Genomic DNA, 16,167 nt, shown 5'->3' on the forward strand with positions numbered 1-16,167 from the left:
CATAACATTACATCAAATAAAGAAGAACAGTTACATGAAATTGTAAATCATACCATTGGAGGTAATGCTTGTTGAGGAGTTTATATATCAAACATGATTATAATACAACTCTGGTCGCGATCTTTAAGTTTTGATAAGGAGGAGTTTAAGCTCTAAGTATCAACAGAAATTTAACCTAGATATATTTCAAACTTTGAGCAATTGCATGATTTTAAAAATTATTAGAAGTTCCACACGAAAAAATGACTGCAATTTCAAAATCTAGTAATATATATTACTAAGTACCGTATAATCCGTGTGATGCACGAGCTTTTATTAATATATTTTTTTTCATTTTTTTCCATTACTTCGATGTTACTTATCCTTTAAATATTATTCGTTTTTATTTTTTATACTCCTTCCCCCCTCTTTTCATCCTTTATTACTATGATTTTTTATCCAAAAATTGTGTCTATCAAAGTAAATTATTAGTTTGTAATTTTTATTATTAAAACATATTCAAATTTAAAGGTTTTTTTTGTTTTTTTTTTATTTTTTGATAATTTAAAGGTTTTTTTTTAGTTGATATAAGAATTTTAAATAATTACGTTAGCTAATCTAATTGTGTATCTATATAATTTAATCTTAAAAAAATTGAAAATCCTATCTTATTTTAACGAAGGATGTGTACTCAAACATATTAATTTACTTAATTTCTCTTGACAAATTATTTGTTGTATTTAATTTTTTGGAAGGTTGTAATAACTATTTTGGAAGGTGTTAAAGAACCTAGCAAGCGAAATCATATTTTGCTGAAAATACTATAGTATTAACTTATAACTCGTGCGATGCGATTGGTGGTGTTTGGAAGTTAACTTTTTGGCATCAAATTAAGAAGATTTAAGGGTCTGTTATATCTGACAGGAAAAGTGCATTTATCGAAGGCAGATTATTAACAAACAATGCGTTGATAGCACTCGAAATTAATCATTATATGCAACGTAAGAGACAAGGGCGGACTGGAGTTGCAGGACTTAAATTGGATATTCTGAAGGCATATGATAGGCTAGAATGGAGCTTTGTGCGGAATATGATGGCGAAGTTTGGGTTTAGTGGTGTATGGATTGATAGGATCATGCAGTTTATTAGTTCAGTGTCGTATAGTTTCTTGCATAATGGTGAAGAATTTGGCTGTGTTTTTCCTGAAAGAGGACTTCGTCTAGGAGACCCAATTTCGCCATATATTTACATTATGTGTGTGGAAGGGCTTAGTGCTATAATCAGGAGGGATGAGGAAGCAGAGCTGATACATGGGTGTCGAATTGCGAGAGGAGCACCGAGTATATCACACTTATTATTTGCATATGATTGTTACTTATTTTTTAAGGCAACCAAGACTGAAGCACGCAATTTGAAAGGAATTTTACAATGATATGCTTAGATATCTAGACAGGTGATTAACTATAATAAGTCAAGCATTACTTTTTCCTCGAACACATGTCCAGAGGATCGTCAGGAGGTACAGGAACAACTTCAGGTGCACGAGAATGAGAACCCAGGAAATTATTTGGGTTTACCTATGAGAGTTGGTCAAAATAAAAAAGCAGTGTTCGGGTTCCTGGTAGAGCGGGTTAGTTCTAAGTTACAAGCATGGGGAATGGGGAATATTTCTAAAGCTGGTAAGGTAACACTGCTTAAATCAACAGCACAAACTATACCAATATTTTGGATGAATCTGCTACTAATTTCCTCGGATGTATGTGATAGAATTGAAAAGAAGATGAATTCGTACTTGTAATAACCCCAATTTTTGGAAATTTTTGAAACCCTTATGAATAGTGCTTTTGCTGAATGAGAAAACTTTTCATGCCACACTATGTAGGGGTTCTGATATGGATATTCTGAGATTTTATTAGTACTTTATATGGGATATAAGTGTATGTAAAGATCGTCAGAATCCAAATCCGAACACTTTGATTTTTCCCGGAAATCCACTAGGTACGGAAATAATTGAGTATAAGGTAACAGGATAAAAAGGATTTAAATTAAAGGATTATAAGAGAGGATCATAAAAGGAATATAATATATTGAGAAAGGTTAAGGGAACCTAAGTAATAAGATCCCGGGTATGATCCCTCAAACGATAAACGAAAACGAAAGTTAAGCGAACCGTATAACAGATCAGCGGTCATTAGGCAAACAATTAGAAGCTAATCAAAGAGATTAGAAGGGATGATGACATAGCAATGTGACATAAGCATGACATAAGGGGAAGGAGATGTGGTTGATTTTTAACCACACAAAATCAAGGGCAACTAGGTAATTTACTAAAACAAGACAAAAAGCAACCAACCAAGCCAAAACATTTCATTTTCATCAAAAAACACAAAACCCCCATTTTCTTCTTCAAGCTCTCGGCCTCTTTTCTTAAAAAATCAAAGTCCAAGCTCCTCCACTTGCTATTTTACAAGGTAATTATCCTAGCTTCTCCTAGTTAAGTTACATACTTCCTATAAGTTTAAGCTTCTAATTCCAAGCCAATCTTTTTCTAGAAATCGAGGAAGAAGATGGTGAATAGTACTTTCTTGAAATTAATTTTTGTGTTCTTGATTTCTTTGAAAGAACAAGCTTATAGGAGGTTAGATTAAGGCTTCCATGGGCATTCCAAGGATCTTTCATGGATTAAAAGCTTCAAGGAAGGTATAACTCTTCATGATCTTAGTTTTAAGTTTTGTCGTTTAGATTTCCTAATGTTGAGATGATGGGTTAGTGTAATGGGTTTGTAATCATGTTTAAAGCTTTTTATGAGTAGTTTAGTTGGTGAGAGGCATGATTATTGTGTGTTTAGAGATGGGTTGATTTTGTGATATTTTTGGAGTTGGAAATCTTGGTTATTAGTTAATGAACCTAAGTAAAGCTTTTAGTTCATGTGGGGAATAAGTATAAATTGTTAATGTGGAGTTGTTGGGGCTGTTATGATTTAGTTTGGATGGAGTTTTTATTGGGTTGTGATTGTGGGTTGAATTGTGGTTGATTTGGAATGGTTTAATTTGGGAAATCGCGTAAACATAGCCGTCGTAACGTCCGATTTTCTTTAGACTGTTTTTGTGCATAACATTAGGACCCGAGAACCCCCTGCTAGATGTTGACCATTGCCATGTCTAGATAGCTCATGTTACGAGCTTCGTTTTGATATGTAGTTCGTACGATTCCGATGCACGGTTTAGGAGAAACGACCGTTTCAAGTAACGGCGTTTCGCGAATGAAACATTTCCCCTCGCCTTACTTTGAAACATAGGTTAAAGTCCTTAAAGGACTAATTGAAGTATGAAACATTTATGTAAGGTGTAATAGGCAGTTGGTAAGACACTCGCGAAGGAATCGCCTTAAAACTCGTAATGGTTAAATTATTAAAAATGGTGGAGCCGAGGGTACTCGAGTGACTTAAGAGAATTAGTAAGCGCAAAACAAGCGTTAGAGTCTAAGTTAGTTAAAGTATAGATTTACAAGTGACTTTGGTTTAATTCCAACTTACTTGTTGCTTATAGGTTACCAGACTCGTCCCGAGCCATTCGTAACCCCCAGTCGCTCAGGCAAGTTTTCTATCCGTTATACTATTGTTGTGATGTATATGTGTATATGCATTATCTTGCGATAGATGCATGTTGGTTAATTAGCAAATGTTGCGATATATTGAAGCATGCTGTTATGATATATATATATGCATGCCTGTTTCGTATTCTTGCCATATATATCTGATTGGTTCAGTTGATAATACCTATGCTAGAGGATAGCGGTAATTTGCATATACCCTTATTATAAGGACCCAAAAGGTGAAAACATTTTCTAAAACCGGGAGTCGAGGATCCCGAGTAGATTTTGTATATATGTATATATATATATATTTATATATATATGGTTATAGTTTTCAAAATTGTTAATCGAATAAGGTTTATTCGATAACTTTATTTTATTTAATGAATATTATTATGAATATTCATTCAAGGGCTTATGACTTCTTTATTTTATTAAATGAATATTATTTGAATATTCATTCGAGGGCTTATGACTCTTTATATTATTTATTGAATATTATTTCGAATATTATTCGAGGGCTTATGACTCTTTTATATAATTATTGGATATTACTTGGATATTCATTTGAGGATGTATGACTCCTTTATTTTATTAATATTATTTATAATATTCATTCGAGGTATTATGACTCCGCTTATTACTGCAATATATTCTTTATTTTATTAAAGAATAAGGTGTCAATAATCAAACTTATTTTCGATTATTCAATTAAAGATAGTACTTTCGTATAAGTATATCTTTGGTTATTTAATACTCGTTTCAAGTATAAGTTTTAATACTTCTACTTCAATTATTTTTATAAAGATTATTCTTTATGGGAATATTATTTAAATAATAATATTCAGACATTTTCTAAATATACTGGGGACTGATTTACTTCATTAAATCAGCTTTACTCCAAACACTCTTTAAAGTATTTTCGAGTCTTCAAAATGATCTTTAAAAGTTAGAGCGGATCCCAAAACTCATTTTTATATTTAAGATCTTCCTTTTAAGGGGATTTAAATACTCGCTCAAAACCTGAGGGATCCGGCTCTGTGGTGTATTTTATATTCACAACAAGGTTGCAGTTTTGGTAAATGAATTGATTACTTACCCAACGTTCGGGAAGTAAGTCCATCTATTGAGTCGGCATAAGCAACATGGGCTTAGTGGGCATCCATGATAGTGTAAGTGACATAGTGGGAGTCCATCAAATGCATAAGTGGCTGAGTGGCAGTCCAGCATAAGGTCCTATTGAGACCAGGGTGATGACCAGTGGGGAATTCGTCCATCTACTAGTAGAAAAGGTTACTTATGGGTATCTTTGCCTGATCAGCAAGATATCTGGTTTATGCCAAAATTCTTTTCCTTTCCAAATTTATTGGATATTGCAATTTTGTTCATACTTTTTATGGGAGAGGTTTTCAGGAAATGTATAAAGGAAGATGTATATGTGGATATATATATATATATATATCAGAACTTAATGAAGTATATCATAACTTCATTTCCTTTAATAATATTTTAAAGATTTAATCTATTCAAATCTTGTCTTGTAGTCTCATCTATGTGATGAACTGTTGAAAGCTCATTATACTTTGAACAATGGTAGTTCAAGTAGCTTTATAAAAGATATAAGTATATTGGAGTATCTTGTAACTTCATCTTTTAAACTTATATCTAGTAAATGATTATCTTATGCATGACAAAGATTTTCAGAAAAATGTTGAGACAAGGTTAGATATATGAGATCACCTTGCAACGATATTTTTATACAGTTATACACTGGAACTCTGTGTATATTATGCATGTAAGAGGACTTCCAAGATTTTGAAAAGTATATATGTATATATACTGAATATTTTGCGATTTCATCGCATTATGATATCAAACTTGGTTCATTTCTTTTGACCAAGACTTTCATGAGTATTATGAGTAGGCTCATATATTGTCAATCATTATACATATTATTTTGGTGGGCTTGCTGCTCACCCTTGCTTTCTTCTTTCATCACACAACAACAGATAGAAAAGATGAACAGGACCAAGCTCCCGATTCGCAAGCGATTAGGAAATGTTCCGCAGTTTCCTATAGGTGTTGATATCGCTGTAGCTGAGGTAGGAACTACCAATAGGCTAGGCTTTCAACTTTTGATGTACCAGACTTATGTATCTTTATCAATTGTAATAATGGCAAAGAAATGTAAATCTATTCAGAAACCTTTTTAAGGTGTATTGACATATAATTGTGGAATAAAACGACTTGTGATTATTTTTGGATATTCATCTCTGAGACTATAACTTGTGGTGTGTGTATTTATTGTGGGGTCACAGTACAGAGTAGTTGATTGTGTATTAAGATTGGGTGTTATTAAGGGAAATGGAACTCGTGACAACCCGGATCCCCGACCCTGGATTTGGGGGTGTTACAGAAGTGGTATCAGAGCTAAGCGTTATAAACCTCAGAGATGATGTTACGTTAAGATAATAAGTTCACTAAGATAATAAGAACTTTTGCCAAGTTCATAGTCGGGCTACCTAACGTAGTACTGACAGTTAAAACCCTTATGGGAACCCTTATAAATATCGTGATAGAAGCGTAGTTCGTTATCGTAGACGGTAGCGGGCTTCCGAACCCTGAGGTTGAGGAGCAACAATGCGATGATGTTTATTACTTATTAGAGATCAGATTATGGATCCGATAGAGCGTCCTAACGCGGGATCGGATGATGTTCATATTGAGGATATAGCGGTTGAGGATGTTGTCCTAGAAGGGATAGTGCTGAGGAGGATCCCATGGAGGATCCTGACAAGAATGAATAAAGGACCACTGAGGAATTGATGACCATGGTTAGGTCGACTACCAGAGGTAGGATTGGTCGGTCACTACCAGAGGTTCGTTCAAGTTTGTAAAGATAGTCGCCCCTTTAACGCGGCTTACTCATAAGACTGAGAAGTTCGAATAGACAGAGAAATGCAAGAACAGCTATTAAGAACTGAAGCAAAGGTTGGTGACGGCCCCTATGTTGGCGTTGCCGGATGGAAAAAGGAGATTTTGTGATTTGTAAGTGACGCTTCGTATAAGGAATTAGGGTGCTTTTATACAGCACAACAAGGTACTCGCGTACACGTCAAGACAATCGAGGTAATATGAAATTCGATATCCCCACCCATGAGCTTGGGCTCATGGCAATAGTTTTGCCCTAAATATTGGAGGCACTACTGGTATGAATAGAAGTGCGAGATTTACATAAACCATAGGAGCTCTAGTACATTTTTACGTAGAAAGAGCTCAACATACGCCAGAGGAGGCGGTTAGAGCTAATCAAGAATTATGATTGGGAGATTCTTTATCATTCGGGGAAAGCCAATGTGGTGGCTGATGCCCTTAGTAAAAAGGAGAGGCTCAAGATGATAAGGTCTTTGGGAGAGTTTATAAGAGATTTGGAAATAGAAGTGAAGGTAACCGGAGCCGGTACCGAAAAACTGTTTGAGATTGCAATACAGTCCGAATTATCGGAAAAGAACATATTGTGCCAAAAAGAGTGATGAATGAAGGCAAAGAGCCAACAAATAGATAAGAGGTTAATACCGAGAAAGATGATAAGGGAATAATGAGGTATTCCTATAGAATTTGGATTCCAAATGTTCAAGAGCTTAAAGATGAGATCTTAGATGAAAGTCATAGTTCAAGGAATAAGATTAAGGGCAAACCCTGAATGTGATAGTCAGGGAGGACGCCATCAAGATAGAAGGAACCCATAACATAATGAAGTGGAAAATGAGGATTTTAACGTATAAGATAACCCCAAGTATGGGAAAAGGATGAAACATTTCATACTCAGGAAACAGAAAGTTGAGAAAGGAAAGGAGACTCGAGACGGTACTCCTATACGGCAATTCATGGACCTGTCTGAAAAGAACTTAGACTATTATCCCCAACCACCACCATGAGGAAACAATGCAGTAGGAAATTCTTTTAGGACCTTTAAGTCTCTAAGCTCTCAGAGTTCCAAGGAACAGGTTGACCTAGTCGAGGCAAGAGCCTGACTAAAGGAAATAGAGGAATCAATTGAGATTCTAAATGATGGACGAATCATAAAAGACTGTTTTGTCACTTACCCTCCTAAGAGATAGGCCACCCGCTGGTGAAAGACCAAGAAAGGCACGGAGCCAGAGGTTAGAATAAACTAATTTAAGTTCAGTCAATTGTTTTCGGGAAAGTAATTCCCAAAGATAAGGAGATAGTGTAAAAGCTTTAGAGCCAGAACAAAGGCAGACGAGTATGATGAATTATGAATCTAAGATGTAAAAGTTGTCAAGATTCGTTCTGAGGACACGAATCCAGAATGACGGGATGTTTGAAATCAATGCTTGTGTTGTGTTGGTTCATGAAATAATGATAAGAGAAAGGAAAATAAAAAGAAATTAAAGTGGAAAGGAATATAACGGCAATAGAGTTTGAGGAATGATAAGGGAGTTGGGTATGAGGAAACCCTAAAGACTCGTAGCAATAGAAATAGAAAAGTATGTAATCGTCAGGATGAGGGTGATTCACCATGAGTTAAATTGATGGTGGAACGCATAAGAGATACATATATTTTATTCCCTGTAAGTTGGGAGGATCCGAGGAAACCTTGAGATAGTTCGAAGGATGAAAAATAAAATGCGGATAGACTGAGGAGACAAGGAAGGTTGCGGTGCAAGCATAGAACTCTAGTAACGATGATGTCTAGAATGAGATCCCAGGTTCGATTTTCGAAATCGAGGGAGTTTCAAAGATGATTGTGTATAAGCTCGAGGAAGAGCATGGGTCCAGAGAATGATGGACAGATTAGCAAATATTTAGGCATGTGAAATACGATGCTATAATACTTGATGTTGATATAAATACGTATATGTTTTGTTCTCCTATGACAAACCTCTATAGTTCAGAGGTAGATTCCAAGCCAGATATTTTATGGCAATAAAATTTTTATGAATATACAATTCTCTTCAGTTCGTTCTTTTCTCTCCTTTTCATTTCATATAAGCTGAGAAGAACAACCCTTCCAGAAGGGGAGGTATTGCCGAATGACTATCTATCTGTGTGATAGAAGCCGAGTAGGATACCAGCTATTGTTTAATTGCTTGTCAAGTACTAAAGGCTGGCCACCTTTTGTACTAACTATGCGATATAACAAGTGTTCATGATCATAGTGATCTCTCAACAAATTCATTTACTTCTATATGATTGATCAAACTTTGGGAAATAGAAACAGCTGAAAAAGGAGTAATAAAGTTGTGGTAGTATTCGGAATGGAAACACATTCGTGATACTAAGGTTGACGTGGTTATTAAAAGGTTATAGAACGCTAACGAGCAAAAGTATAACCAGTATAATATTAGGAACGGAAGGTGATAGCGATTACGAACTGGAAAAGAATGGGTATTGAGAAGCAAAAGCTATAATGTTAGAAGCTATGATGAGAGTCAGTGCAATAGACTTGAAAGAATTTGGAATGATCACTTAATGCGGATTGAGTTATCTTACGACAATAGATCATATGTCAGTATTGAGATATCGCCTTAGGAGATCCTTGAGGGAAGACAATGTCGATCTCCCTTATGTTAGGATGAAGTTGTAGAGCGCAAGATGCTCGGACCCGCAGTAGTCCAAAGGACCAGGGATATAATAGATCTAATCAGAGGACGACTGGTAGTAGCCAGGAAGGACATAAGAAGTATGTCGATTTGACACGAAAGGACAAAGAATAGGAAGGAGGGAACCTTGTATTGTTAAAAGTATTCCCTTGAAAAGAATTAATGAGGTTCGGGAAGAAAGGAAAGCTAAGTCTACAATTTGTTGGACCCTTGGATATATTAAGACATTTGGGAAGTTAGCATATGAGCTAGCCCTACCCCCGAACCTGTAGCAAGTTCATAACGTGTTCCACGTATCAATGTTAAGGAAGTGTAATTCGGATGCCAGACAAATAGGGGCATATGAGCGCATAGACATGCAACCAGACGTAACCTATATGGAGCAACCAGGAAGGGTATAGAGTAAAAAGGAACGAGTGCTTAGGAGAAGGGTTATCAAACTAGTAAGAGTTTGATGGTAGAACCACAATGTGGGAAAATTGACTAGAGAGTTAGAAAGTGCAATGCTAAGAAAGTATCCCTATTCATTTCTATCTGATTCCGGGACGGAATCCTTTTAAGGAGGGGAGACTTTAATAACCCCAATTTTTGGAAATTTTTGAAACCCTTATGAATAGTGCTTTTGCTGAATGAGAAAACTTTTCATGCCACACTATGTAGGGGTTCTGATATGGATATTCTGAGATTTTATTAGTACTTTATATGGGATATAAGTGTATGTAAAGATCGTCAGAATCCAAATCCGAACACTTTGATTTTTCCCGGAAATCCACTAGGTACGGAAATAATTGAGTATAAGGTAACAGGATAAAAAGGATTCAAATTAAAGGATTATAAGAGAGGATCATAAAAGGAATATAATATATTGAGAAAGGTTAAGGGAACCTAAGTAATAAGATCCCGGGTATGATCCCTCAAACGATAAACGAAAACGAAAGTTAAGCGAACCGTATAACAGATCAGCGGTCATTAGGCAAACAATTAGAAGCTAATCAAAGAGATTAGAAGGGATGATGACATAGCAATGTGACATAAGCATGACATAAGGGGAAGGAGATGTGGTTGATTTTTAACCACACAAAATCGAGGGCAACTAGGTAATTTACTAAAACAAGACAAAAAGCAACCAACCAAGCCAAAACATTTCATTTTCATCAAAAAACACAAAACCCCCATTTTCTTCTTCAAGCTCTCGGCCTCTTTTCTTAAAAAATGAAAGTCCAAGCTCCTCCACTTGCTATTTTACAAGGTAATTATCCTAGCTTCTCCTAGTTAAGTTACATACTTCCTATAAGTTTAAGCTTCTAATTCCAAGCCAATCTTTTTCTAGAAATCAAGGAAGAAGATGGTGAATAGTACTTTCTTAAAATTAATTTTTGTGTTCTTGATTTCTTTGAAAGAACAAGCTTGTAGGAGGTTAGATTAAGTCTTCCATGGGCATTCCAAGGATCTTTCATGGATTAAAAGCTTCAAGGAAGGTATAACTCTTCATGATCTTAGTTTTAAGTTTTGTTGTTTAGATTTCCTAATGTTGAGATGATGGGTTAGTGTAATGGGTTTGTAATCATGTTTAAAGCTTGTTATGAGTAGTTTAGTTGGTGAGAGGCATGATTATTGTGTGTTTAGAGATGGGTTGATTTTGTGATATTTTTGGAGTTGGAAATCTTGGTTATTAGTTAATGAACCTAAGTAAAGCTTTTAGTTCATGTGGGGAATAAGTATAAATTGTTAATGTGGAGTTGTTGGGGCTGTTATGATTTATTTTGGATGGAGTTTTTATTGGGTTGTGATTATGGGTTGAATTGTGGTTGATTTGGAATGGTTTAATTTGGGAAATCGCGTAAACATAGCCGTCGTAACGTCTGATTTTCTTTAGACTGTTTTTGTGCATAACATTAGGACCCGAGAACCCCCTGCTAGATGTTGACCATTGCCATGTCTAGATAGCTCATGTTACGAGCTTCGTTTTGATATGTAGTTCGTTCGATTCTGATGCACGGTTTAGGAGAAACGACCGTTTCAAGTAACGGCATTTCGCGAATGAAACATTTCCCCTCACCTTACTTTGAAACATAGGTTAAAGACCTTAAAGGACTAATTGAAGTATGAAACATTTATGTAAGGTGTAATAAACAGTTGGTAAGACACTCGCGAAGGAATCGCCTTAAAACTCGTAATGGTTAAATTATTAAAAATGGTGGAGCCGAGGGTACTCGAGTGACTTAAGAGAATTAGTAAGCGCAAAACAAGCGTTAGAGTCTAAGTTAGTTAAAGTATAGATTTACAAGTGACTTTGGTTTAATTCCAACTTACTTGTTGCTTATAGGTTACCAGACTCGTCCCGAGCCATTCGTAACCCCCAGTCGCTTAGGCAAGTTTTCTATCCGTTATACTGTTGTTGTGATGTATATGTGTATATGCATTATCTTGCGATAGATGCATGTTGGTTAATTAGCAAATGTTGCGATATATTGAAGCATGCTGTTATGGTATATATATGCATGCCTGTTTCGTATTCTTGCCATATATATCTGATTGGTTCAGTTGATAATACCTATGCTAGAGGATAGCGGTAATTTGCATATACCCTTATTATAAGGACCCAAAAGGTGAAAACATTTTCTAAAACCGGGAGTCGAGGATCCCGAGTAGATTTTGTATATATGTATATATATATTTATATATTTATATGGTTATAGTTTTCAAAACTATTAATCGAATAAGGTTTATTCGAGAACTTTATTTTATTTAATGAATATTATTATGAATATTCATTCGAGGGCTTATGACTTCTTTATTTTATTAAATGAATATTATTTGAATATTCATTCGAGGGCTTATGACTCTTTATATTATTTATTGAATATTATTTCGAATATTATTCGAGGGCTTATGACTCTTTAATATTATTATTGGATATTACTTGGATATTCATTTGAGGATGTATGACTCCTTTATTTTATGAATATTATTTATAATATTCATTCGAGGTATTATGACTCCGCTTATTACTGCAATATATTCTTTATTTTATTAAAGAATAAGGTGTCAATAATCAAACTTATTTTCGATTATTCAATTAAAGATAGTACTTTCGTATAAGTATATCTTTGGTTATTTAATACTCGTTTCAAGTATAAGTTTTAATACTTCTACTTCAATTATTTTTATAAAGATTATTCTTTATGGGAATATTATTTAAATAATAATATTCAGACATTTTCTAAATATACTGGGGATTGATTTACTTCATTAAATCAGCTTTACTTCAAACACTCTTTAAAGTGTTTTCGAGTCTTCAAAATGATCTTTAAAAGTTAGAGCGGATCCTAAAACTCATTTTTATATTTAAGATCTTCCTTTTTAAGGGGATTTAAATACTCATTCAAAACCTGAGGGATCCGGCTCTGTGGTGTATTTTATATTCGCAACAAGGTTGCAGTTTTGGTAAATGAATTGATTACTTACCCAACGTTCGGGAAGTAAGTCCATCTATTGAGTCGGCATAAGCAACATGGGCTCAGTGGGCGTCCATGATAGTGTAAGTGGCTCAGTGGAAGTCCCTCAAATGCATAAGTGGCTGAGTGGCAGTCCAGCTTAAGGTCCTATTGAGACCAGGGTGATGACCAGTGGGGAATTCGTCCATCTACTAGTAGAAAAGGTTACTTATGGGTATCTTCGCCTGATCAGCAAGATATCTGGTTTATGCCAAAATTCTTTTCCTTTCCAAATTTATTGGATATTGCAATTCTGTTCATACTTTATATGGCAGAGGTTTTCAGGAAATGTATAAAGGAAGATGTATATGTGGATATATATATATATATATATATATCAGAACTTAATGAAGTATATCATAACTTCATTTCCTTTAATAATATTTTAAAGATTTAATCTATTCAAATCTTGTCTTGTAGTCTCATCTATGTGATGAACTGTTGAAAGCTCATTATACTTTGAACAATGGTAGTTCAAGTAGCTTTATAAAAGATATAAGTATATTGGAGTATCTTGTAACTTCATCTTTTAAACTTATATCTAGTAAATGATTATCTTATGCATGACAAAGATTTTCAGAAAAACGTTGAGACAAGTTTAGATATATGAGATCACCTTGCAACGATATTTTTATACAGTTATACACTGGAACTCTGTGTATATTATGCATGGATGAGGACTTCCAAGATTTTGAAAAGTATATATGTATATATACTGAATATTTTGCGACTTCATCGCATTAAGATATCAAACTTGGTTCATTTCTTTTGACCAAGACTTTCATGAGTATTATGAGTAGGCTCATATATTGTCAATCATTATACATATTATTTTAGTGGGCTTGCTGCTCACCCTTGCTTTCTTCTTTCATCAAGCGATTAGGAAATGTTCCGCAGTTTCCTATAGGCGTTGATGTCGCTGTAGCTGAGGTAGGAACTACCAATAGGCTAGGCTTTCAACTTTTGATGTACCAGACTTATGTATCTTTATCATTGTAATAATGGCAAAGAAATGTAAATCAATTCAGAAACCTTTTTAAGGTGTATTGACATATAATTGTGGAATAAAATGACTTGTGATTATTTTTGGATATTCATCTCTGAGACTATAACTTGTGGTGTGTGTGTTTATTGTGGGGTCACAGTATAGAGTAGTTGATTGTGTATTAAGATTGGGTGTTATTAAGGGAAATGGAACTCGTGACAACCCGGATCCCCGACCCCGGATTTGGGGGTGTTACAGTACTGGTGGGGGGGTCGACGGGAACATGGTGAAATTCGATGGATTAGCTAGGAACGGTTATGGTAAGTGAAGGAAGTGGGTGGGTTAGTATTTTAGAAATTGAAGGAGTTTAATGTGGTAATGTTAGCCAAGAAAGGTTGGAGATTAAAAAAATAACTCCAATCCACTGGTGGCTGCAATCATAAAGGCAAGGTACTTGGCGAATACTGATTTTTTAAATACAGAATTGGGATCGAATCCTAGTTTTATGTGGAGGAGTATCATTGAATCACAAGAGATAATAAAATGAGGGTGTAGGAGAAAAATAGGAGATGGTCGAGATACTAATATGTGGATGAGTCTGTGGTTACCATGTATAGAGAATGGTTTTCTTACGAGTAATGCTTATGTTAGTCTTCAGGATGCAACTGTCAATGGACTGATGATGGAGGGGCAAAAAAAATGGGATATAGAGGTGCTGCATGATATTTGTAATGAATGTGATAGGAACTTGATACATCAGAATTATGTCCCTAGTAGAAATATTATGGATTTTTGGTACTGGTTGCTAGATGATAAGGGGGAATTCTCGGTTAAGAGTTGCTATAGACAGCTGAGGGGTGAGAGGGAGAGTCATGATAGAGGATTTTGGAATAAATTATGGAGCTTAAACCGACCAGGAAAGATAGTAAACTTTCTATGGAGGGTCTGTTGAAATGTGTTGCCTACAGCTATTGAGTTGATTAAAAAAGGTGTGTAGGTTCAACAGATGTGTTCGTGGTGTCATTTACATGTTGAAGATATGGTACATACATTGTTCTCTTGTTATTTTGCTCGTGACTTGTGTAGTATAGTGGGATTGAAGGAGGTGGTGAGAGTTGAGGAGGGTATGAAGGGATTATAGGTGCTCAGACATGTATTTCAATATAGTAACAGGGAACAATGTATTATGTTGGGTGTCATTAGTTGGAGCTTGTGGGTTAGACGGAATGAATGGGTATGAAATAAAAAGAACATGTCAGTTTTTGGTGTTCGGTATATGGCTTTGAACCTGATGTGGGAGTGGAGAAATGTTAATGAAGGTGGGGTTGGAGGTATGAAGCTGAAGCAACCATCGATGAAGAAATGGAGTCGACCACTTCAGGGTTGGATAAAAATCAATGTAGATGATATAGGTCAGGGTAATACAGAGAATATAGGAGTGGCTTGTGTAGCTCGTGATGACATTGGAAGATTCTTGGGTGCTAGAAGTTCTAATTGTCGAGGGTACACACAGATTAGAGAGGCGGAAGCAGTGGGACTTCATAATGCATTAGTATGGATGGAAAAATGGAGAACTACGAACTGTATATTTGAATTGAACGCGAAACTGGTGGTGGAGGCCGTCTATAATAACAAGGAAAGATCGAACTTTCATAGTATTATAGATGATTGTGTGAGTTCACTTCAATATTTTGAGAATGTGTTAGTTGTGCATGAATATCGATCTTCGAATAAAGTAGCTCATATGTCGGCTCGAGTTGTATTTTTTATGACAGGTCATATGGAATGATTTCATACCGCCCCAGAGTTCATTCATTGTAATTTGATTTCGGAAGAATATTAATATATGTAAGTACGATTATTTTAAAAAAAAATACTTTTGATCTATATGTTTACAATCATGAAACATTAGATTCTTTTCCAAACAGACTTATTGTCATTATGTATGGTTGTTTCTTCTCTCTGAGGAAAATGAATTGTCTTCAACAGTCTCCTCGACCCCGGTGCCTGACAAGCAATTAATGTAGCAAATATGTACTCAATTTCACAAGTTGAGAGGGTTACTTTTTGATGTTTCCAAAGAAGTGTCTTCCATGAAAAATATGAACCCACCGGTACTTTTACGATCATCAATATCTCATTCCCAATCACTATCTCTATAACCATAAATTTGAAATCTTGTAGACGGAAAATAGGCAAGACCATAGTTAAGGGTACCTTTGTTGTAAGGGAGAATCCTTTTTGGCACTTTTATATGTGTCCCAATAGGTGCTTCCATATACCTACTAACGAGGCTAATATCATAACACCTAAAATTCTCACACTTCCGATAAGGCTTCTATGATAGATTAAATTTCATAGTTGCATAAAACTTTGTCAGTTTAGTTCCACATACAACTGGTGTACTTATGGGCTTGCAATTCTGCACCTATGACTTTTAAGAATTTTCTCTACATAACCTTTTTGAGAAACAAAAATATGATTT

General features: G+C 35.2%; 2 protein-coding genes across 2 annotated transcripts; both read left to right on the forward strand.

The window, feature by feature from the left end:
* Positions 1–973: 973 nt before the first annotated feature.
* LOC141700078 (uncharacterized) lies at positions 974–14,801 on the forward strand. Its single transcript, XM_074503852.1, has 3 exons — positions 974–1,319; positions 1,485–1,663; positions 14,769–14,801. The coding sequence occupies exons 1-3, from the start codon at positions 974–976 to the stop codon at positions 14,799–14,801; spliced, it is 558 nt and encodes a 185-aa protein (XP_074359953.1).
* A 133-nt stretch (positions 14,802–14,934) lies between these two features.
* LOC141700079 (uncharacterized) lies at positions 14,935–15,471 on the forward strand. Its single transcript, XM_074503854.1, has one exon. It carries the CDS (start codon positions 14,935–14,937, stop codon positions 15,469–15,471), a length of 537 nt encoding a protein of 178 aa, XP_074359955.1.
* Positions 15,472–16,167: the final 696 nt, after the last annotated feature.

This window comes from Apium graveolens, unplaced genomic scaffold (genome assembly GCF_009905375.1).
Source record: "Apium graveolens cultivar Ventura unplaced genomic scaffold, ASM990537v1 ctg1746, whole genome shotgun sequence".
In the NCBI taxonomy this organism is placed as follows: Eukaryota; Viridiplantae; Streptophyta; class Magnoliopsida; order Apiales; family Apiaceae; genus Apium; species Apium graveolens.